Genomic DNA, 25134 nt, shown 5'->3' with positions numbered 1-25134 from the left:
TGTTTTCAGATAGATATATACTTTTTAGCAAAGAATTGTTATGCAAGATATTAAAGACAATCTGACTAGGCCTCAAAACTAAAAATCCTGGATCTCAGTGAATATACCACGCACACGGGCATGTGAGAGAAAAAAAAAGTACATATAAATGACATCCCTGGTAAACTGATGTATTAATTTATACTATGCTGTTCTATTTTTAGATAATGACAGATATGATGGGAAATCCAGAGGAGGAGAGGCACTCAGAGTTCTACCAGCAGCCATGGGCTCAGGAGGCTGTGGGGAGACAAATCTACTTCAAGGTCAGCAGCTCATGCTATGTGCTCTTTTCAGTCACCACCACCCCCCCCCCCCCCCCCCACAGACAAGAGGAGAACTTGGCAGGACAATTAGACTCCTGCTTAATTTGTAAATAGGGAATGTAGTTCCTAAATACCCAGGAAATTTATGATCTGCCCAGGAACTAATGGCTGAGTTCTGCAGTGCCCATGCTATCCCTGCTGACACTGGGGTGCAAAGGCTAACTCGAGGGAGTTGTTACTAATACCGCTTTCAGATCCCAATTGGAAACGGGTCCTTCCCAGGTGGGACCCGGCTTTGGACCCTACACACAGCAATCCTGACCTGGCAGGGAGGGAGCTGGGTGTGGAGGAAGCACTGTGAGATTATATCTCCAGGCCGCCACTCCTTATGCCAGTGATGGCTAACCTTGACACTCCAGCTGTTGAGCTACATATCCCAGCATGCCCTGCTACAGTTTTGTTATTTGGCCATGCTAAAACTGATGCAGGGCATGCTGAGATGTGTAGTTCAATAACAGCTGGAGTGTCAAGGTTAGCCTTCACTGCCCTATGCAGTGAACGGGTACCGGGTAAACCGTTCACACTACGCCTGACCCAGTAATTACCCGGGTTGAATTACCAGGTCAAGCGACCCAGGAATTCGTCCATAGCCTCTTTCACACCGCACAGCGATCCATATCGACCTGGCAATATACCAAGTTATTTGTGCGGTGTGAAAATAAGAATTTACTTACCGATAATTCTATTTCTCATAGTCCGTAGTGGATGCTGGGGACTCCGAAAGGACTATGGGGAATAGCGGCTCCGCAGGAGACTGGGCACAAAGTAAAAGCTTTAGGACTAGCTGGTGTGCACTGGCTCCTCCCCCCATGACCCTCCTCCAAGCCTCAGTTAGGATACTGTGCCCAGACGAGCGTACACAATAAGGAAGGATTTTGAATCCCGGGTAAGACTCATTACCAGCCACACCAATCACACCGTACAACTTGTGATCTGAACCCAGTTAACAGCATAACAGAAGGAGCCTCTGAAAAGATGGCTCACAACAACAATAACCCGATTTTTGTAACAATAACTATGTACAAGTAATGCAGACAATCCGCACTTGGGATGGGCGCCCAGCATCCACTACGGACTATGAGAAATAGAATTATCGGTAAGTAAATTCTTATTTTCTCTAACGTCCTAGTGGATGCTGGGGACTCCGAAAGGACCATGGGGATTATACCAAAGCTCCCAAACGGGCGGGAGAGTGCGGATGACTCAGCAGCACCGAATGAGAGAACTCCAGGTCCTCCTCAGCCAGGGTATCAAATTTGTAGAATTTAGCAAACGTGTTTGCCCCTGACCAAGTAGCTGCTCGGCAAAGTTGTAAAGCCGAGACCCCTCGGGCAGCCGCCCAAGATGAGCCCACTTTCCGTGTGGAATGGGCTTTTACAGATTTTGGCTGTGGCAGGCCTGCCACAGAATGTGCAAGCTGAATTGTACTGCAAATCCAACGAGCAATCGTCTGCTTAGAAGCAGGAGCACCCAGCTTGTTGGGTGCATACAGGATAAACAGCGAGTCAGATTTTCTGACTCCAGCCGTCCTGGAAACATATATTTTCAGGGCCCTGACTACGTCCAGCAACTTGGAATCCTCCAAGTCCCTAGTAGCCGCAGGCACCACAATAGGTTGGTTTAAGTGAAATGCTGAAAACACCTTAGGGAGAAATTGAGGACGAGTCCTCAATTCCGCCCTGTCCGAATGGAAAATCAGATAAGGGCTTTTACAGGATAAAGCCGCCAATTCTGACACGCGCCTGGCCCAGGCCAGGGCCAACAGCATGACCACTTTCCATGTGAGATATTTTAACTCCACAGATTTAAGTGGTTCAAACCAATGTGACTTTTGGAATCCAAAAAAAAAAAAAAACTACATTGAGATCCCAAGTGCCACTGGAGGCACAAAAGGAGGCTGTATATGCAGTACCCCTTTTACAAACGTCTGAACTTCAGGGACTGAAGCTAGTTCTTTTTGGAAGAAAATTGACAGGGCCGAAATTTGAACCTTAATGGACCCCAATTTCAGGCCCATAGACACTCCTGTTTGCAGGAAATGTCGGAATCGACCCAGTCGAATTTCCACCGTCGGGCCTTACTGGCCTCGCACCACGCAACATATTTTCGCCAATTGCAGTGATAATGTTTTTGCGGTTACATCCTTTCTGGCTTTGATCAGGATAGGGATGACTTCATCCGGAATGCCCTTTTTCCTTCAGGATCCGGCGTTCAACCGCCATGCCGTCAAACGCAGCCGCGGTAAGTCTTGGAACAGACAGGGTCCTTGCTGGAGCAGGTCCCTTCTTAGAGGTAGAGGCCACGGATCCTCCGTGAGCATCTCTTGAAGTTCCGGTTACCAAGTCCTTCTTGGCCAATCCGGAGCCACGAATATAGTGCTTACTCCTCACCATCTTATCAATCTCAGTACCTTGGGTATGAGAGGCAGAGGAGGAAACACATACCCTGACTGGTACACCCACGGTGTTACCAGAGCGTCTACAGCTATTGCCTGAGGGTCCCTGGACCTGGCGCAATACCTGTCGAGTTTTTCCCAACGGTTTATAATCCTGTGGAAGACTTCTGGGTGAAGTCCCCACTCTCCCCGGGTGGAGGTCGTGCTGAGGAAGTCTGCTTCCCAGTTGTCCACTCCCGGAATGAATACTGCTGACAGTGCTATCCCATGATTTTCCGCCCAGCGAAGAATCCTTGCAGCTTCTGTCATTGCCCTTCTGCTTCTTGTGCCACCCTGTCTGTTTACGTGGGTGACTGCCGTGATGTTGTCCGACTGGATCAACACCGGCTGTCCTTGAAGCAAAGGTCTTGCTAAGCTTAGAGCATTGTAAATGTCCCTTAGCTTCAGGATATTTATGTGAAGTGATGTCTCCAGGCTTGACCATAAGTCCTGGATATTCCTTCCCTGTGTGACTGCTCCCCAGCCTCGCAGGCTGGCATCCGTGGTTACCAGGACCCAGTCCTGAATGCCGAATCTGCGGCCCTCTAGAAGATGAGCACTCTGCAACCACCACAGGAGGGACACCCTTGTCCTTCGTGACAGGGTTATCCGCTGATGCATCTGAAGATGCGACCCGGACCATTTGTCCAGCAGGTCCCACTGGAAAGTTATTGCGTGGAATCTGCCAAATGGGATTGCTTCGTAGGAAGCCCCCATTTTACCCAGAACCCTTGTGCATTGATGCACTGAGACTTGGCTTGGTTTGAGGAGGTTCCTGACTAGCTCGGATAACTCCCTGGCTTTCTCCTCCGGGAGAAACACCTTTTTCTGGACTGTGTCCAGGATCATCCCTAGGAACAGAAGACACGTCGACGGAACCAGCTGCGATTTTGGAATATTGAGAATCCAATCGTGCTGCCGCAACACTATCTGAGATAGTGCTACACCGACCTCCAACTGTTCCCTGGATCTTACCCTTATCAGGGAATCGTCCAAGTAAGGGATAACTAAAATTCCCTTCCTTCGAAGGAACATCATCATTTCGGCCATTACCTTGGTAAAGACCCGGGGTGCCGTGGACCATCCCTACGGCAGCGTCTGAACTGATAGTGACAGTTCTGTACCATAAACCTGAGGTACCCTTGGTGAGAAGGGTAAATTTTGACATGAAGGTAAGCATCCTTGATGTCCCGAGACATCATGTAGTCCCCTTCTTCCAGGTTCGCAATCACTGCTCTGAGTGACTCAATCTTGAATTTGAACCTCTGTATGTAAGTGTTCAAAGATTTTAGAATCGGTCTCACCGAGCCGTCTGGCTTCGGTACCACAATAGTGTGGAATAATACCCCGTTCCCTGTTGCAGGAGGGGTACCTTGATTATCACCTGCTGGGAATACAGCTTGTGAATGGCTTCCAAAACTGCCTCCCTGTCCGAGGGAGACGTCGGTAAAGTCGACTTTTGGAAACGGCGAGGGGGAGACGTCTCGAATTCCAATATGTACCCCTGAGATATTACCTGAAGGATCCAGGGGTCTACTTGCGAGTGAGCCCACTGCGCACTGAAATTCATTGAGAACGGGCCCCCACCGTGCCTGAGCTTGTAAAGCCCTAGCGTCATACTGAGGGCTTGGCAGAGGCTGGAAAGGGTTTCTGTTCCTGGGAACTGGCTGATCTCTGCAGCCTTTTTCCTCTCCCTCTGTCACGAGCAGAAAAGAGGAACCTTTTGTCCGCTTGCCAACAAAGGACTGCGCCTGATAATACGGCGTCTTATTTTGAGAGGCGACCTGGGGTACAAACGTGGATTTCCCAGCTGTTGCCGTGGCCACCAGGTCTAAAAGACCGACCCCAAATGTCCCCTTTCAAAGGCAATACTTCCAAATGACGTTTGGAATCCGCATCACCTGACCATTTTACTGGTAGAATTGGACAACGCACTTATACTTGATGCCAGTCGGCAATTATTCCGCTGTGCATCATGCATATATAGAAATGCATCTTTTAAATGCTCTATAGGCAATAATATACTATCCTTATCTAGGATATCAATATTTCCAGTCAGGGAATCCGACCATGCCAACCCAGCACTGCACCACCAGGCTGAGGCGATAGCTGGTCGCAGTATAACACCAGTATGTGTGTAAATACCTTTTTTTTGGATACCCTCCTGCTTTCTATCAGCAGGATCCTTAAGGGCGGCCATCTCATGAGAGGGTAGAACCCTTGTTCTTACAAGCGTGTGAGCGCCTTATCCCCCCTAGGGGGTGTTTCCCAATGCATCCTAACCTCTGGCGGGAAAGGGTATGCAGCCAATACTTTTTAAGAAATTATTAATTGTTATCGGGGGGAAACCCACGCATCATCACACATTTTATTTCTCAGATTCAGGAAAACTACAGGTAGTTTTTCCCTCACCGAACATAATACCCCTTTTTTGGTGGTACTCGTATTATCAGAAATGTATAAAACATTTTCCATTGTCTCAATCATGTAACGTGTGGCCCTACTGGAAATCACGGTTGTCTCTTCACCGTCGACACAGGAGTCCGTATCCGTGTCGGCGTCTGTATCTGCCATCTGCCTGACGGCCTATGAGACGTCTGGACAGGCACAAGCTGAGTAGCCGGCTGTCTCATGTCAACCACTGTTTTTTTTTATATAGAGCTGACACTGTCACGTAATTTTCAACAGTACATCCACTCAGGTGTCGACCCCCTAGGGCAGTGATTTTCAACCTTTTTTAAGTCGCGGCACACCGACCAAATTTTTTAAATTGCCAAGGCACACCATCAGTATCCCCCCCCCCCCCCCCCCACAAAAAAAAATCCCACACACACATTGAGGGGAAAGCACACACACACACACACACAGTGGCCCCCCCAGTAATTAAACAAATGCGTTGACCTCTGCAGTAATTCCACACATTGCCCCCCACAGTAATATCCCACATTGGCCCCCACAGTATTTCCACACATTGCACACCCACAGTATTTCCACACAGTGACTCCCACAGCTATTAAATAAATACAAATTCACTGGGCCCCTACCTGGGAGTCAATGGATATGAAGCTCATTTCCCTCTCCCTGCCTCAGCGTCTGGAGTGCATGCAGCCGGAGGAGCAGCCCAGGGTGAGACAGCGGGCAGGTAAGCGGATGGACGGGCGGGCGGGAAGGTGACATGGCATGCGCGAGTCACGCTGCGTGTCATAGGTTACTTGCCGCAGTCCAGCGCCGTCAAAAACAGTGTGGGGGTAGCAGCAGCTAGGCTTCGGGCATCTGTGGCGGCACATCTGAGCACCGCTGGCGGCACACTAGTGTGCCGCGGCACAGCGGTTGAAAAACACTGCCCTAGGGGGTGACATCACTGTTACAGACACTCTGCTCCGCCTCCACATCATTTTCCTCCTCATACATGTCGACACACACGTACCGACACCCAGCACACACACAGGGAATGCTCTGATAGAGGACAGGACCCACTTAGCCCTTTGGGGAGACAGAGGGAGAGTTTGCCAGCACACACCAGAGCGCTATATATGTATAGGGACATCCTTACAATAAGTGTCTATCCCTTATAGCTGCTTATATCTGTTATTTTGCCAAATAAGTGCCCCCCTCTCTTTTTTACCCTGTTTCTGTAGTTGCAGGATGCAGGGGAGATTCTGGGAGCCTTCCTACCAGCGGAGCTGTGTGGGAAAAATGGCGCTGTGTGGAGATAGGCCCCGCCCCCTTCACGGCGGGCTCTTCTCCCGCTTTTTACTGGAACACTGGCAGGGGTTAAATACATCCATATAGCCCAGGAGCTATATGTGATGTATTTTTCGCCAACTAAGGTAAATTCATTGCTTCCCAGGACGCGCCCCCCCCCAGCGTCCTGCACCCTCAGTGACCGGAGTGTGAAGTGTGCTGAGAGCAATGGCGCACAGCTGCAGTGCTGTGCGCTATCTTATGAAGACAGGAAAGTCTTCTGCCGCCGATTTATGGACCTCTTCTTGCTTCAGCATCTGTAAGGGGGCCGGCGGCGCGGCTCCGGGACCCATCCATGGCTGGGCCTGTGATCGTCCCTCTGGAGCTAATGTCCAGTAGCCTAAGAAACCCAATCCACTCTGCACGCAGGTGAGTTCGTTTCTCTCCCCTAAGTCCCTCGATGCAGTGAGCCTGTTGCCAGCAGGTCTCACTGAAAATAAAAAACCTATTTAAACTTTTACTCTAAGCAGCTCAGGAGAGCCACCTAGATTGCACCCTTCTCGTTCGGGCACAAAATCTAACTGGGGCTTGGAGGAGGGTCATGGGGGAAGGAGCCAGTGCACACCAGCTAGTCCTAAAGCTTTTACTTTGTGCCCAGTCTCCTGCGGAGCCGCTATTCCCCATGGTCCTTTCGGAGTCCCCAGCATCCACTAGGACGTTAGAGAAAGGGGTATTAGGCATTGCCTAAATGTGAAAAACCCCTTTTAAAGTATTGGGGGAAAAAATATCCTGAGCAATGTTTACTTCAATAGCATTCTCATCTGACAATGTATATATTTGGCCAATAATTATAAACAGAAACGGTTATTAGTTTATTTTGTGATGTATTGATGGATTGCAGCAGATAGTCCTAGTACCACTAATCTCTTGGAAGATGCAATGCTAGGAGTACTATAATGTAAAGCCCCACATACAATCACCAAAAAAAAAAAAAATCTTCAGATTCTGAGATTTGTTTCAGATTTAAAGGATCCTCAATCCACACCCATACATTAGATTCAGTGATTTGCAGATCATTTTCAGCAAATACAGATCTGCAAATCTTGAAAGGCTCATCCATTTACTAAAAACAATCTGCAAATCTGCCAGTTGCTAGCAATCTACAGACCCAATTGATCTGTGAAATCCAACATGGTGGACACCCTGATTTAAGTCTCAAATGATTTTTGGTCTGAATTCGGATCTGTGAACCCCATACATTGCAGATTTATTTGCCTATTAGTCTGCAAAACGGCAATTTGCCACAAATGGGGGGACCTTATTGCCAGATTAGTCTGGGTTGTGGCTCAGTGGAAGAGGGTCCCTTTAAAGCATAAGGAGAGCCGGATCACCATCAGAACAGTGTGAAAGGGGCCAACCTGGAAATAACCTGGGTTGAAGGTGCAGTGGAAACGGTCTCTGACCTGGGTTGGAACAGTGTTTCAAAATCCAGGCAGGACCAAGGATTTAGATTGAAGTTTGTTGAATGATCTTCCTCTCAATAAACCACATATTAAGAGACTACATCTTTTTCCAACTGGTTAATGATCAGATGACAGAATGCTGGTTTTACTCCCCTCTTTTGCGTTCTAGGTCCAGCAACGGAGACAAGAGCTAGAACAGGTCCTGGGAATACGACTGACTTAACCACGTTACAGAGCAGCTTGTACTTACATTCCATGTGCCTTAATATTCATTTGAAAATGTTATCTCTGTATGTTATACACCATAATTTAGTATCGCTGTGCATCAGCTCTCAGGTACGATAGAAATTATTTTATTTTCCTGTTTTAAAAAAAACGCAAATGTATAAGTCTCTAGCACTAAAACATGGTGAAAATAGTAAAATCAGTCAGACATTAGTATTTCAGTCTAAAATCTGATTGGTTGATGTGGGTTACTGCACAATGTGCAATTTTTACCGTGTTATTAAATATAAAAGTTTAGAATTCAGGGCATGATGGAACTTGCAGCGCCACAGAGCTGCATAATCAGAGGGTACCCCACCCGTTATTGAGATACATTACTGAGCAAATAGAGTACAGATCTAATGGTAAAATGGTAAGCATCAGTGGAAAACATCTAATCTCCAGTTCAGTTTCTCCTGGATACCATTTCCTTGCTGTACTTTAAAGTTAAAAGGACTTTAAAACCTGAATGCAGTGTTCCTGGTGCATTGCAGTGTGAAGGGTGTGGTCTGCTGGCATAGGAATCCTTTCTTTTTCACACACTGTCAATACATTTTGGTAGTCAGACTACGCGATTCGAACGAGCCCTCAGTTCTATACACAGGTCTCCTCTCAGGACTGGAGCACATATTCATCAGTTTGTGTCCTTACAATCTGATCTACACCTGGGAGGAGAGCCACAAAACATGGGGAGGGTTGAGGGCAACTTGAGAAGTTTCTTTAGGATTACACGCATCTGTCTACCTTTCACCTGCTGCAGTGCCAGACGTGGCAATTTCAGTAGCTTGTACATTCCTGGCAAATGATAACCACAAACTTTTGTCTTTAACAAAAACTCAGGGAACTCCCAGTGGAAATAATCCCAACTAATTTCAGTGTAAGACTTACTAACAAAACAAACAGCATTCCAATCAGCATATGATAGTAATAGTTTTATGTTATTTTTTATTGTTTTACATGCAAACATTTTATTTGCACTGGTGGGGGGTTGAAAGCTTCAGGTTTCAGGGAAAATGTGGTGGGGTTTAATTTTTTTCCCTCATCAGTTATATACCATAATATACAAAGCTTATAAACACAAAAACAAATCTTTGCACTAATATTTTTCTACAAGTCACCAGCAGTGATGTCTACAAGAATATATTATCTCCCTCTGCTGGTCCATTGTGTAAACTTTACCCCCTTCTAGCACAAGGGAAGTGCATGGGGAGGATGCTGTGAATTTGCCTTGCAACATGGAGCCAGTGTTCCTTTCTCAGGGTGTGTCCTATTGATTGTGTGCAGGAGCAAATCCATTTACTTGGACCAAAGATGAAGCTTTATGGGGGCTTGCAAATGTTTCTGTAGTGTTTTATTATATAGAGTTCTGATACATAAGACAATTGTCTGCAATTGCTTCAATGTAATTTAAGAGATCACAATGCAGGCTTATCAGCCTAAATATTCAGCCCGATCACTCTTGGCCTATGTTGGAACCGATTAGCACATGTAGAAGATGGCTGCATTCAGCTTGATCACAGTCATTCAACCAAATTAACTAGTATACTGATAAAGTCCTTTTTAATATTGGGGCATCATGATTATTTTAAGGTCACACATGTCAGCAATATGACAGTGTTCATATACAAAAAAGAAACATATTCCCATTTCCTGACGTCACCAAGATCCAATCTCTCCACAAGTGCTCATCTACTTCTCTTGAGCTACACGGGAGAGGTAAGGACTGGCTACTTGCATTAGGAGTTCACAGAATGATCTGCTCAGTGTTCCCCACCTTCAGGCAATGAGGGAGGAGGGGTGAGATTACTATGGCTTGTCCTAACTCACTGTGCACCTTACAGAAGGAAGAATACTACAGCCAGAAAAAAATAAAAATAATCAGCACTAAAAAGAGATCTTTTAAAATTATTCTAAGTGCAAAATTGTAAAAACAATATATAGCGGTCTTGGGTTAGAGCTAATGGTGTAGAAGCACAGTAGTTTTTATTATCATCCCTGCTTTTCTACAAGGATGTGGTTGTGAGTAAACATGCAAAACAAAAAAGGGCCATCTACTTTATTCTGCATGACTTTCGAAATGGTTCAGATAAACTGAGACCTATATTTGCATTCCCTGTAAGCATAAACTGTTATATCTTTTTATAATACCTCTATAACCTGGAGTGTTCTTTTATGCCAAGTTACTGAAAGATAAGTCATGGATGGTAGCACATATTTGCATTTCAGTACTTACATCCTTACCAAAGTCTGCTTGTGACCCATTAAAGGTTGGTTACTTTAGAGTATGCCAGTCGCCAACAAAACCATGCATGCATCCATTTTGTTGGCTAAGCCAAGGTTCATGAGGATGCAGCCTATCCCTCCACTATAATGTAGTGACATCACTGATCACTGGGGTGCAGCACTGGCTCTGAGAGTTCACTACATCCTCATTCATAACAACGCCCACAGGAAAGGTGCATACAATGTATGTGAGGGGCAAACATTTTAATGGCTGCAGTAGTTGTATGTATGGTCTTCAAGTGATGTGCAGTTTACATATACAAACCTATGGGAGTGTGATCTATATGTGTATCAATAGTGAATATTTCTTTGTTGCTTGCAAAACTGTTAACTGGTTAATAAATAAACGCTTCTTTTTTTATTTGTTCTGTTCTTTATTAAAAACAGAGCATAGAGATTCAACTTCAATAATACAAAAAACAAATATGGTATTAGTTTTCTAGTAACTGAATAGATATATACTACAGCTCTCACTTACTTGCTGCTTCAGCCATACCCAAGTGCTCATTCACACATCCTGAATATTGAATAAGGGCTCCAAACACATGCAAGGGGGATAGGACCAACAACCAATTATCATGTGTTCATTAAAGTTGGAAATTGGCAAGAATCTCAACATGTGCAGAGCCCCTCCTGTTTGCCTGAAGTTTACAATATGGTGGTGACAATGACAGCACAGTTCTCCAAATAGTGTGTGTGCCCTGTAGTGCTATGACTAACACAAGGGAGGCTGAGAGATGGTAGTCACTGGCAGCAGCTGTACACACAAGACTGCAGACCGCTTCTAGGAGGAGTTCCCTGCAGGTTCACTTCCACAGTTTCTTTATAGACATGTTCTTCTCGCTGTCTTTCTGCATCACCTGGAAATGACAGAGCAAATAAAAAGGTTAGAACAGGCTTAGACAACCAGCGGCTCTGTAGCGGTCATGGAAACTTCTACAATTTCATAACAGCTGGAGACACACACTGGTTGCTTACCTCTATACACTGGGATTGACCTTTTTAAAGTGTAAACCCTACGGATTCAGTATGATTTGCCAGCCGTCAATATACCGACAGTGGCATCCTGGCCACCAGCATGCCAGCAGCAGGGCAAGTGTAAAGAGTCCCCTCGCGGACTCTGTGGCTCGTCACAGGTTCTATTCCCACTCTATGGGTGTCGTGGACACCCAGGAGTAGGAATAGGTCTGTTGAGCCATTATTCCGGCTGCCGGCATTGCCAGCTGTCAGGATTCCGGCGTCGGTATCCTGACAGCCAGCAAATTAAACATATACCAACCCTACAATACAAGAGTTCGTAGGATACGTAGTCATTCAGGTCAGCTATGGAGATGAACCTTTCTGAAGATTGCACCATAAGTAAAACGGAACAAAATTCAGTTGGCCTGAGGTAGTCAGCAGATATGGTATCATAACACCTCTCGTTTCCTATAAGACAGAAAAACTATGCAGCTGTTTTCTGTATTTAATAAACGCAGTAGTCTACAATGATGAGTAGTTCAATTACAACTCCTCAATATTTTGAAGTTTTCTATAAAAATCGATTTTAGTAAGAAAAGAACAGTTTAGAATAGTTCTGCGTATGAATCCTGACAGATAACCACACCAGCAATCCACAAATCCTGTCTCCATATATCACAAAGTGAATCTTCTCTGTGCTCACTTCAAAGCTGAACTTAACACCCTTCCAAACAAATCCCTGATCAGGAAATAGTATTAGTGTTAACATTAACTCACTAAATATATTTACCCCTTTCTTTCCAAGGTAAACAAATCCCAGCAGGAATAATCATCTTACCTTTGCAACAGCCATTTCAAAGTCTTCCTGAGTAACGTGTACCCTCCTCTCACGCAAGGCATACATCCCAGCCTCTGTACACACACCCTGTAATCAAATTTGTATTACATCTGTTACTGCAGTGTAGATCAGCCTGGTAGACCGGATGCTACAAATGCAAGGATTTATGCAGTAAAAATACTACTTTTGCATTAGGTCCAGGAAGGTAACTGGCTTGACCCAAGATTAAACAGCAACATGATTCAGATGATAAACACAGATAATCCCCATACTATTGCAAATGCCAATTTTATCTGTACAACACACAATTGTTTATTTTGATTTAAAATGAATGCAGCAAGTCCTTTTAGGCCATAGTAAATAAATGTTCCACTTCTCATTAGCTACATGCTAAGAAACACACAATCTTAGATGTGGCTGTTATTGCTAGATGAAGATCAAAGAAGTTTAAAAGTTAATTATGAGGTGACTGAAGACCAACATCTACAAATACTGATGTATCTAAAGTTAACATGGACCATGTTAGAAGAGAAGCAAATGAACACCAGAGAATTCGGTCTGCCATTAATTATAGCAAGGTCACTTAAATGCTGTAGATCTCCCTGCAGTACAAAGACTTGGAAAGCAATTAAAGGTAATAGGCAATAGACACAAGAGAATCAGTGCTCCGAGGGTTACGGTTCTAAAATTCCCACTAAAAATGGTCAACTGCAGGAATTCCCAAATGTGGTCATGGTGTAAGATTTGGAAACTTAAATGCAGAGATGACCAGGGGGTAAACGGATTTTGCAATAATTTCCACATCTGGTTCCCAGTGATCGGGCTGTGTCCTGGGACTACGGGCGGGGGATGAGTCGAGTGCTGCAGAGTTAAAAATATCCATCTGCTCCCCATTAATGTCATCTGCAAGGATCTGGGTACTAGCCCAAACGTACAGACACGTCACCAACAGCAGTCTCAGCTGCAAGACAGCATTCCCACATGAATCACAGGACACTTACCTTCACTTCTGCTCCTGAAGCTCCAGGCATCAGCTCAGCAATTTTACGCAGGTTTATCCCTCGTGTCAGATTCATTTTACGGGAATGGATTTTAAGAATGTCCAAACGTGCCTGCATGAAGGGCATATCAGTAAAATGTACCAGGGACCAATTACATCATTAAGGTATTTACTCATTGTCAATAGTAACTAATGAATTGACATGCCTCCACTGTGTAGGCAACAACACCCAAGACAATTACAGTATATAAACACTAAACAGTAAGTAAAAATAGTACAACGCTTAAGAGACTAATAGGCCCTACACATTAGGCGATATAACTGAACGATATGAACGTTAACTCATTCATATCGTTCAGTGTGTAGGCACCAACGATGAACAATGCACAACCCCGCGCTCGTTCATCGTTGGTGCCGGGTCGCTTATGCATGCAAGTCAATATAGACAATCAACGTCAATATGGACAATCATGCATTGCTATGGGGCCGGGGGGAGTGAATAAACTTAATTTCCCCTGCCGCCTGTCTGCCGTCGGACAAGCTCGGCGGTGGGTCGCCGAATTTGTAGGGCCCATTAGATTTAGTGGAAAAATAGGGAAAATATAGCATGTTACAGACCTTCTGTGCAAATAATTACCTCTTCATTAGGAGGAGGGAACTCGATCTTCCTATCGATGCGGCCTGGCCGCAGTAATGCAGAGTCCAATATATCAATTCTGTTGGTTGCCATGATGACCTGTGTGTGAAAAGAGCTTTTAGGCCAGGGTAAAAAAAAAAAAAAAATAAGAATTTACTTACCGATAATTCTATTTCTCGGAGTCCGTAGTGGATGCTGGGGTTCCTGAAAGGACCATGGGGAATAGCGGCTCCGCAGGAGACAGGGCACAAAAAGTAAAGCTTTAGGATCAGGTGGTGTGCACTGGCTCCTCCCCCTATGACCCTCCTCCAAGCCTCAGTTAGGATACTGTGCCCGGACGAGCGTACACAATAAGGAAGGATTTTGAATCCCGGGTAAGACTCCTACCAGCCACACCAATCACACTGTACAACCTGTGATCTGAACCCAGTTAACAGTATGATAACAGCGGAGCCTCTGAAAAGATGGCTCACAACAATAATAACCCGATTTTTGTAACTATGTACAAGTATTGCAGATAATCCGCACTTGGGATGGGCGCCAAGCATCCACTACGGACTCCGAGAAATAGAATTATCGGTAAGTAAATTCTTATTTTCTCTATCGTCCTAGTGGATGCTGGGGTTCCTGAAAGGACCATGGGGATTATACCAAAGCTCCCAAACGGGCGGGAGAGTGCGGATGACTCTGCAGCACCGAATGAGAGAACTCCAGGTCCTCCTTAGCCAGGGTATCAAATTTGTAGGATTTTACAAACGTGTTTGCCCCTGACTAAATAGCCGCTCGGCAAAGTTGTAAAGCCGAGACCCCTCGGGCAGCCGCCCAAGATGAGCCCACCTTCCTTGTGGAATGGGCATTTACATATTTTGGCTGTGGCAGGCCTGCCACAGAATGTGCAAGCTGAATTGTATTACACATTCAACTAGCAATAGTCTGCTTAGAAGCAAGAGCACCCAGATTGTTGGGTGCATACAGGATAACAGCAAGTCGGTTTTCCTGACTCCAGCCGTCCTGGAACCTATATTTTCAGGGCCCTGACAACATCTAGCAACCTGGAGTCCTCCAAGTCCCTAGTAGGTGCAAGGCACCACAATAAACTGGTTCAGGTGAAACACTGACACCACCTTAGGGAGAGAACTGGGGACGAGTCCGCAGCTCTGCCCTGTCCAAATGGACAAACAGATATGGGCTTTTTTTGAGAAAAAAAACACCAATTTGACACTCGCCTGGTCCAGGCCAGGGCCAAGAGCATGGTCACTTTTCATGTGAGATGCTTCAAAACCACAGATTTGACTGGTTTTAAACCAATGTGATTTGAGGAATCCCAGAACTACGTTGAGATCCCACAGTGCCACTGGAGGCACAAAAGGGGTTGTATATGCAATACTCCCTTGACAAACTTCTGGACTTCCGGAACTGAAGCCAATTCTTTCTGGAAGAAAATCGACAGGGCCGAAATTTGAACCTTAAAGGACCCCAATTTGAGGCCCATAGACACTCCTGTTTGCAGGAAATGTAGGAATCGACCGAGTTGAAATTTCTTCGTGGGGCCTTTCTGGTCTCTCACCACGCAACATATTTTTTCCACATGTGGTGATAATGTTGTGCGGTCACCTCCTTTCTGGCTTTGACCAGGGTAGGAATGACCTCTTCCGGAATGCCTTTTTCCCTTAGGATCCAGCGTTCCACCGCCATGCCGTCAAACGCAGCTGCGGTAAGTCTTGGAACAGACATGGTACTTGCTGAAACAAGTCCCTTCTTAGCGGCAGAGGCCATAAGTCCTCTGTGAGCATCTCTTGAAGTTCCGGGTACCAAGTCCTTCTTGGCCAATCCGGAGCCATGAGTATAGTTCTTACTCCTCTACGTCTTATAATTCTCAGTACCTTAGGTATGATAAGCAGAGGATGGAACACATACAACGACTGGTACACCCACGGTGTTACCAGAACGTCCACAGCTATTGCCTGAGGGTCTCTTAACCTGGCGCAATACCTGTCCCGTTTTTTGTTCAGACGGGACGCCATCATGTCCACCTTTGGTATTTCCCAACGGTTTACAATCATGTGGAAAACTTCCCGATGAAGTTTCCACTCTGCCGGGTGGAGGTCGTGCCTGCTGAGGAAGTCTGCTTCCCAGTTTCCATTCCCGGAATGAAACACTGCTGACAGTGCTATCACATGATTTTCCGCCCAGCGAAAAGTCCTTGCAGTTTTTGCCATTGCCCTCCTGCTTCTTGTGCCGCCCTGTCTATTTACGTGGGCGACTGCCGTGATGTTTTTCCCACTGGATCAATACCGGCTGACCTTGAAGCAGAGGTCTTGCTAAGCTTAGAGCATTATAAATTTAGCCTTAGCTCCAGTATATTTATGTGGAGAAAAGTCTCCAGACTTGATCACACTCCCTGGAAATTTTTTTTTTTTTCTTTGTGTGACTGCTCCCCAGCCTCTCGGGCTGGCCTCTGTGGTCACCAGCATCCAATCCTGAATGCCGAATCTGCGGCCCTCTAGAAGATGAGCACTCTGTAACCACCACAGGAGAGACACCCTTGTCCTTGGATATAGGGTTATCCGCTGATGCATCTGAAGATGCGATCCGGACCATTTGTCCAGTAGATCCCACTGAAAAGTTCTTGCGTGAAATCTGCCGAATGGAATTGCTTCGTAGGAAGTCACCATTTTTACCATGGCCCTTGTGCAATGATGCACTGATTTTAGGAGGTTCCTGACTAGCTCGGATAACTCCCTGGCTTTCTCTTCCGAGAGAAACACCTTTTTCTGGACTGTGTCCAGAATCATCCCTAAGCACAGGAGACTTGTCGTCGGGATCAGCTGCGATTTTGGAATATTTAGAATCCACCCGTGCTATTGTAGCAGTATCCGAGATAGTGCTACTCCGACCTCCAACTGTTCCCTGGACTTTGCCCTTATCAGGAGATCGTCCAAGTAAGGGATAATTAAGACGCCTTTTCTTCGAAGAAGAATCATCATTTCGGCCATTATCTTGGTAAAGACCCGGGGTGCCGTGGACAATCCAAACGGCAGCGTCTGAAACTGATAGTGACAGTTCTGTACCACGAACCTGAGGTACCCTTAGTAATAAGGGCAATTTTGGGACATGGAGGTAAGCATCCCTGATGTCTCGGGACACCATATAGTCCCCTTCTTCCTGGTTCGTTATCACTGCTCTGAGTGACTCCATCTTGATTTGAACCTTTGTAAGTGTTCAAATTTTTTTAGATTTAGAATAGGTCTCACCTAGCCTTCTGGCTTCAGTACCACAATATAGTGTGGAATAATACCCCTTTTCTTGTTGTAGGAGGGGTAATTTAATTATCACCTGCTGGGAATACAGCTTGTGAATTGTTTCCCATACTGCCTCCTTGTCGGAGGGAGACCTTGGTAAAGCAGACTTCAGGAGCCTGCGAAGGGGAAACGTCTCGACATTCCAATCTGTACCCCTGGGATACTACTTGTAGGATCCAGGGGTCCTGTACGGTCTCAGCGTCATGCTGAGAGCTTGTCAGAAGCGGTGGAACGCTTCTGTTCCTGGGAATGGGCTGCCTGCTGCAGTCTTCTTCCCTTTCCTCTATCCCTGGGCAGATATGACTCTTATAGGGACGAAAGGACTGAGGCTGAAAAGACGGTGTCTTTTTCTGCAGAGATGTGACTTAGGGTAAAAACGGTGGATTTTCCAGCAGTTGCCTTGGCCACCAGGTCCGATGGACCGACCCCAAATAACTCCTCTTCCTTTATACGGCAATACACCTTTGTGCCGTTTGGAATCTGCATCACCTGACCACTGTCGTGTCCATAAACATCTTCTGGCAGATATGGACATCGCACTTACTCTTGATGCCAGAGTGCAAATATCCTCTGTGCATCTCGCATATATAGAAATGCATCCTTTAAATGCTCTATAGTCAATAAAATACTGTCCCTGTCAAGGGTATCAATATTTTTAGTCAGGGAATCCGACCAAGCCACCCCAGCTCTGCACATCCAGGCTGAGGCGATCGCTGGTCGCAGTATAACACCAGTATGTGTGTATATACTTTTTATGATATTTTCCAGCCTCCTGTCAGCTGGCTCCTTGAGGACGGCCCTATCTATAGACGGTACCGCCACTTGTGTTGATAAGCGTGTGAGCGCCTTATCCACCCTAAGGGGTGTTTCCCAACGCGCCCTAACATCTGGCGGGAAAGGGTATACCGCCAATAATTTTCTATCGGGGGGAACCCACGCATCATCACACACTTCATTTAATTTATCCGATTCAGGAAAAACTACGGTAGTTTTTTCACATCCCACATAATACCCTCTTTTGTGGTACTTGTAGTATCAGAAATATGTAACACCTCCTTCATTGCCCTTAACGTGTGGCCCTAATAAGGAATACGTTTGTTTATTCACCGTCGACACTGGATTCAGTGTCCGTGTCTGTGTCGACCGACTAAAGTAAACGGGCGTTTTAAAACCCCTGACGGTGTTTTTGAGACGTCTGGACCGGTACTAATTGTTTGTCGGTCGTCTCATGTCGTCAACCGACCTTGCAGCGTGTTGACATTATCACGTAATTCCCTAAATAAGCCATCCATTCCGGTGTCGACTCCCTAGAGAGTGACATCACCATTACAGGCAATTGCTCCGCCTCCTCACCAACATCGTCCTCATACATGTCGACACACACGTACCGACACACAGCACACACACAGGGAATGCTCTGATAGAGGACAGGACCCACTAGCCCTTTGGAGAGACAGAGGGAGAGTTTGCCAGCACACACCAAAAACGCTATAATTATATAGGGACAACCTTATATAAGTGTTTTCCCTTATAGCATCTTTTTTATATATTTCTTACGCCAAATTAGTGCCCCCCCCCTCTCTGTTTTAACCCTGTTTCTGTAGTGCAGTGCAGGGGAGAGCCTGGGAGCCTTCCCTCCAGCCTTTCTGTGAGGGAAAATGGCGCTGTGTGCTGAGGAGATAGGCCCCGCCCCTTTTTCGGCGGCCTCGTCTCCCGCTCTTTAACGGATTATGGCAGGGGTTAAATATCTCCATATAGCCCCCGGAGGCTATATGTGAGGTATTTTTTGCCAAAAATAGGTTTTCATTGCCTCCCAGGGCGCCCCCCTTCCAGCGCCCTGCACCCTCAGTGACTGCCGTGTGAAGTGTGCTGAGAGGAAATGGCGCACAGCTGCAGTGCTGTGCGCTACCTTAAGAAGACTGAGGAGTCTTCTGCCGCCGATTCTGGACCTTCTTCTCGTTTCAGCATCTGCAAGGGGGCCGGCGGCGAGGCTCCGGTGACCATCCAGGCTGTACCTGTGATCGTCCCTCTGGAGCTAATGTCCAGTAGCCAAAGAAGCCAATCCATCCTGCACGCAGGTGAGTTCACTTCTTCTCCCCTAAGTCCCTCGTTGCAGTGATCCTGTTGCCAGCAGGACTCACTGTAAAATAAAAAACCTAAGCTAAACTTTTCTAAGCAGCTCTTTAGGAGAGCCACCTAGATTGCACCCTTCTCGGCCGGGCACAAAAATCTAACTGAGGCTTGGAGGAGGGTCATAGGGGGAGGAGCCAGTGCACACCACCTGATCCTAAAGCTTTACTTTTTGTGCCCTGTCTCCTGCGGAGCCGCTATTCCCCATGGTCCTTTCAGGAACCCCAGCATCCACTAGGACGATAGAGAAATATATATATATATATATATATATATATATATATATATATTGTAGCCAGGGAATGCCGCGCCACTTGTGATACAAAGATTCCCAACCACTTCAAAAACACTCCCAATTATTTGGGCGTCAGCTGTCCCCTAAAGAGACGGCAATGGTAGGTTGCCGCAAATTAAGAAATAGGTATACCGGATAGGGGTTCTAAGCGACCTCAGGTGTTTCTATGTTGATTATAATACGTATTAAATATATATAAAAAAGTTGTTTGTAAAAAATTTTATATTTTATTACTATATTGTTTCTTATATCCTTTTTAGTGTTGTGAATAGTAATAAAATATCAAATTTTTTACAAACAACTTTTTTATATATATTTAATACGTATTATAATCAACATAGAAACACCTGAGGTCGCTTAGAACCCCTATCCGGTATATATATATATATATATATATATATATATATATATATATATATATATATATATATATATATATATATATATATATATATATATATATATATATATATATATATATATATATATATATATACACATATACACACACATATACACACACACATACACACACCTTGAATCCAACCTGCACATCTAATAATTAAGAGAAATAGACAATACTAAACATCAATAGAATTTTAAAACTTGTGGTCTAGTTTCCATTAATTAATTTTCTCAAACTAAATTTGGGGAGCCTAGGACCACATGGGGAGGGTGGGGGGGAGGCGGTTATGAAGGAGTTTAGGCAATTTAGGAAAGTGTAACAGAAGTCTGAGCTGTGCATTTTCTATCTACTCGCCAGGATCCAGTTATTTATCTAAATGTGCGTACACACGGGGAGATCCTTGCTATACTCGATTTTGACTAAGCAATTTCCCTTGAACTCCCCCAGAGCCCAGAAGCACCGACTTTTGACTATCTGTACTTTCAATTTTGACTATGTGCCAATTTTGACTATACTTTGTACTAGATCAGGCATGTCAAACCTGCGGCTCTCCAGTTTTTATTAAGCTACACAACCCAGCATGCCTTGTTTCAGTTTTACCATTCCCTAATAGCAAAACTGTGGCAGGGCATGCTGGGACTTATAGTTTCGCAACAGCTGGAGAGCCACAGGTTGGCCAGGCCTGTACTATATAGACAAAATTTACTTGCCTGCACAGTCTATCTAGCCTTGCAATACCGTCCCCGCGGGACCATGCATCAGGATTGAATCTGTATCGCAAGCTGCCTAACACCTTGCGATTTCCAATAACTTTCCTTGCGATTTTAACTATATAGTCAAAATCGAAAGGAGAAATCTCACCGTGTGTACATAACTTAACTCAACCCCAAGACAGAAAATAGACTGACACGTAAATAAAGGAGATTAAACTAAATGAGGACAACAGTTAATTTCAAATGAGACAAAATATAAGATCATAAAATGGTTGGATGTCCAGAATCCTCTGATGGAAAAAAAAAAAAAAAAAAGCTGTAACGGAATTGCATATAAAATGCCTTAAACTCATGCTATACACAAAACCTTTCATCAAAAAAAGTCAAACTCTGCAAACCCCCAGCACAGCTGCTTCGCCTAAGTCATATTGTAAAAAAAAAAAAAAAAAAATCTGATATACTGACTATGCTTTGTAGATCACATAACTAGGGAGGATTTGGATGAGGGGTTGCTTGAGGTATTTGTCTGCTTGTTTTACTACAAATAATTTCATAATTTACCCTTCAAATCTTTCTTCCTTAAAACAGTACTAGTAGGCATTATCCAACAGACATGAGATGCAACTCCAGCAGTTTGCACTGGGGGTGGAGGAAATACTCCACTCCTCAATAGGAAGTCTGAGGAAGACTCAGACCATTTTAATTGGTCTAGGTTTTGGTTCACTTGTCCCTTTAATAATTTTGCAGACTACCTTCAATCCTGTTCCTACCTTAATATTTTTTGTAGCCTCAAAGCCATCCAGTTGGTTCAGCAACTCAAGCATTGTACGTTGGACCTCGCTATCTCCCCCAGAACCTCCTTCCAAACGTGAGGATCCAATAGAATCAATTTCATCCATGAAGATAATGGAAGGAGCATGTTCACGAGCCATGACGAAAAGCTCTCGTACCATGCGGGCACCTAGAAACAAGCAACATTGTTAGGTGTACAAAGATTTAGTGATTAAACTGAAATATTATCAAATACAAAATAGTTTGTGTAGGGTTTTTTTTTATAATAATGTAGTGTATTTTGAAGTACTTACTATACATTGAGTACATATAAAAGTTCTGCCAAAAAGCAGGAAAACATACACAATTCCGGAAACAAATGTATCTAAAACTGACCTTCCCCAATAAACTTTTGCACAAGTTCAGATCCAGACACACGGATAAACGTGCAGTCTGTGTGATGGGCCACAGCACGAGCCAACAGTGTCTTCCCGGTACCTGGGGGACCATAAAGTAGCACTCCCTGTAGGAAATATATTTCTTAATAAATCATTTAGACATGTAAATTGGATAAAACCTATAAAACATGAAATGATTTAAGAGCAATTACTACTACAAGATAAAAATCTTACTGTTTTTAAAACAAAAATTTGTAGAGCTGACATACAGATGTAGCCATGCTCATCTATCCTCCATGTGGCGTGAAGTGCGAAAAACTAGGTGCATTACATTTGCCTGCGCCTTGTCGCAGCGTGGTATATTGTATCACAGTGTAATGAATTCTCTGTTGGGTGCACTACTGGTGCTCGTCCACCAGGTGTCGCTTTGAAAACCACCATTGCGCATGCGTGAAGTCTCCATTGTAAAGTCAAACAATGTTTGTAGTTTAAAGAACTACATTAATTAGAAATGCGAACACTGAAAAACATTGGCTCAGTGTCTCCAACGCACAAAAAAAAAAAAAAAAAGCACAGTTCAGAGTTCTACACAGCTCTCTAAAATAAAAAAAATCTTACACTCAGCGATACAGTTGGGACACACAGCACTATTAAAAAAATAAAAAATTTACAATGAGCAATATCACTAAGTCACTGCAGGTGTCAATCCTCTGTCTCCAAGGCTCTCTTGGCATAATGGTATCGCCGATGGTTACCATAGAAAATAGAGTGATGAATTACCCAAGGCGCAAAAACACCTATGCAGCTACCTGTGGTGAAAAGGGCCACTAAACCCCTGTATGCAAATATAGGTAGAGAAAAACACAGGAAAAAAGCGCTCAGTGCCGTTTCACATCTAACAAAAAAAAGGAAAATGTATTGCGATACTTAATGTCCAAATTGTCAAAACAGTCCAGTGGGTAGCAGAATCCCATCTGGTGATCCTCTGGAAATATTCTCCCAAGAAGTGATAACTGTCTTCAAAAATGGCTCATGATGATATGCAAAGAAAAACAATACAATATCATGGTGTAATATGTCAGAAACTCTCTATTCAGATGTCAACCAAAAAAGCAGGGATCCAATGCGTACCCCACTCACAATAAATGTGATGTTAATCCACTCATAAAGGTATCTTTCATATGATGGTAATTCAAGTATATCGTACCATACTCACTTCTCCACACGTGGGAACCCTCGTATCAAGGTTTCTTTATGTGCCTCAAAATCTCTTGCATATCATCATGAGCCATTTCTGAAGACAGTTATCACTTCTTGGGAGAATATTTCCAGAGGATCACCAGATGGGATTCTGCTACCCACTGGACTGTTTTGACAATTTGGACATTAAGTATCGCAATACATTTTCCTTTTTTTGTTAGATGTGAAACGGCACTGAGCGCTTTTTTCCTGTGTTTTTCTCTGCCGATGGTTACCATGCCCGTGAGCTAGAGTTCAATTCCTGCAAAGGAAACACTTGTATATTTGTGTAATAATTAGCATCCACAGTTTTTTTTCTAATTTTGTGTATCTGTGTGCATGTCTGAGTCTGCATACAAAGTATCACAGAACTTGCTTTGGGAAAAGAACAAAACAAAACACTGTTGATGCTACTTTTTACACAGATATAATGCTACTTTTTACACAGACATACAATACAAGTGTGGCTTTTTGTACTTCTTCCTGGGTCTCCACATTGCTTTAATAGGCAGCCTCCCCCACCACTAATCCCACCCCCTGTGAAACTTTTGATTTCACGGATTAGGTGTACTGCTTAGTAAATGACTAACACAACACGGCCGGTAGACTACTGTATGTAAATGAATGACTCCTGCTGGCTTTGGTTGGAGGAAGGGAACCCAGAATTCATTTGTAAGGCATGTTAGCATTGTGCATGCACCTACAGATCGAGAGATGTCTGCCATGAGTGAGCCGTCCTTTGCCGGGCAGCTCTTCTTGCCATAAATGCATAAAATTTCTACTAAATGTAGGGATCACTTTATACAGTGCACCAGGGGAACTTTCAGTTGTAGGGCATGTTGTCACTGTGTGTCTGCCGTTCCAGAGATTTCGTACTCCGCCCTGCATTATCAATGTATTAAAACAGAACTACTATATTTAATGTGCACTGGCCTGCTTGTCAGGGCTTGCTACGTTGTACAGTATTCTGTAGTGCCATATCCATCTGCTGCTATTCAGAACTGTACTGCAGTTTTCATTATTGGAACTATCGCCACCCAGTGGTTAAACTGTGTATTGCATGCTGTGGATTCTTTTGTGCCTCATCATGCCTTACTTTGCATACCTGCGCTATTTGTATGGCGCGACTAGTATGCCTGTATGGTGTAGATAGGAGCTTTACCCTACCTAGTCCCCACCCATACTCTCACAGATACAGGCTTTTTTCAATGAAACAGGACAAAGACCAACTAGAATATGTTGCCCATAGGTGTAAGCAATCAATATGCACATCTGTGAGGGTACCCGAAGAATGGCCCCAGAAACGTAAGTGATTGGGATCAGTATTTGATAACTCCACCCAAAACTGAGCTATCATTTAAGAAAAGGAAATAATGAATGCACCACACACTTAGGATTATAATATATTCCTGAAGATCTACAAAATAAACTGCAATAAACAAGATTACTTATAAGGTAAATGATTACTTATCAATAAAGATCACATCCAACCCACTCCAAAATAAGAGCATAGAAGGTTTTCAGACATTGTTGAAATGTGTTAATTGAAATTTGTTTTTACCTACTGTATCTAGTAAAGGTGAAACAAGCACAAGCTGCCAATGGTTTGCTTTGGAAATTATGCAGATTTGCAGCTTTCGAGTTTTTTTTAGTAAAAAGCCTACGTGCCTGTCAGTGTCTTACAAGAGCCTCATATTGCAGATATCTGGCCACAGCAGTCTCATAGCCTTAGTACTGTTGAAACTATAGAACTCCAAGTTTCTACCTCTACCAGAAAAGGTTTACCCATCACCTACATACAGAAGTAGCAGTCATTATATGAGCTGGACTAATATTCAGCCTATTAAAACAGTGACATCACTGAGCTGACAGAGGCTGGATATTGGCTCAGCCTATACAATGAACAGAGAACAAGGAAGGCCATTTTAAAAGCAGTTTCAATCAGCCATTTT

At 44.3% G+C, this 25134-nt stretch overlaps 2 protein-coding genes across 3 annotated transcripts in view; one reads left to right on the top strand and one right to left on the bottom strand.

Moving 5' to 3' along the window:
- The window catches only part of SMARCD2 (SWI/SNF related, matrix associated, actin dependent regulator of chromatin, subfamily d, member 2), a 124279-nt gene extending 113425 nt beyond the window's left edge, over window positions 1–10854 (top strand). For both annotated transcript variants that reach the window (XM_063959468.1, XM_063959469.1), the window contains exons 12-13: window positions 204–305; window positions 8116–10854. In XM_063959468.1, the coding sequence (XP_063815538.1) occupies window positions 204–305; window positions 8116–8169 (156 nt within the window). In that variant the 3' untranslated portion in view covers window positions 8170–10854. The remainder of the gene's footprint in view (window positions 1–203; window positions 306–8115) is intronic.
- The window catches only part of PSMC5 (proteasome 26S subunit, ATPase 5), a 40992-nt gene continuing 24996 nt past the window's right edge, over window positions 9139–25134 (bottom strand). The window contains exons 7-12 of the mRNA XM_063959470.1: window positions 21942–22068; window positions 21545–21735; window positions 13929–14027; window positions 13293–13403; window positions 12292–12378; window positions 9139–11353 (exon numbers count right to left, since the gene is read on the bottom strand). Of these exons, the coding sequence (XP_063815540.1) occupies window positions 11300–11353; window positions 12292–12378; window positions 13293–13403; window positions 13929–14027; window positions 21545–21735; window positions 21942–22068 (669 nt within the window). The 3' untranslated portion in view covers window positions 9139–11299. The remainder of the gene's footprint in view (window positions 11354–12291; window positions 12379–13292; window positions 13404–13928; window positions 14028–21544; window positions 21736–21941; window positions 22069–25134) is intronic.

Source organism: Pseudophryne corroboree, chromosome 3, assembly GCF_028390025.1.
Source record: "Pseudophryne corroboree isolate aPseCor3 chromosome 3, aPseCor3.hap2, whole genome shotgun sequence".
Classification (NCBI taxonomy): domain Eukaryota; kingdom Metazoa; phylum Chordata; class Amphibia; order Anura; family Myobatrachidae; genus Pseudophryne; species Pseudophryne corroboree.
Note: the sequence above shows the minus strand (reverse complement) of the source record. Positions and strands in the feature narration are given on the sequence as shown.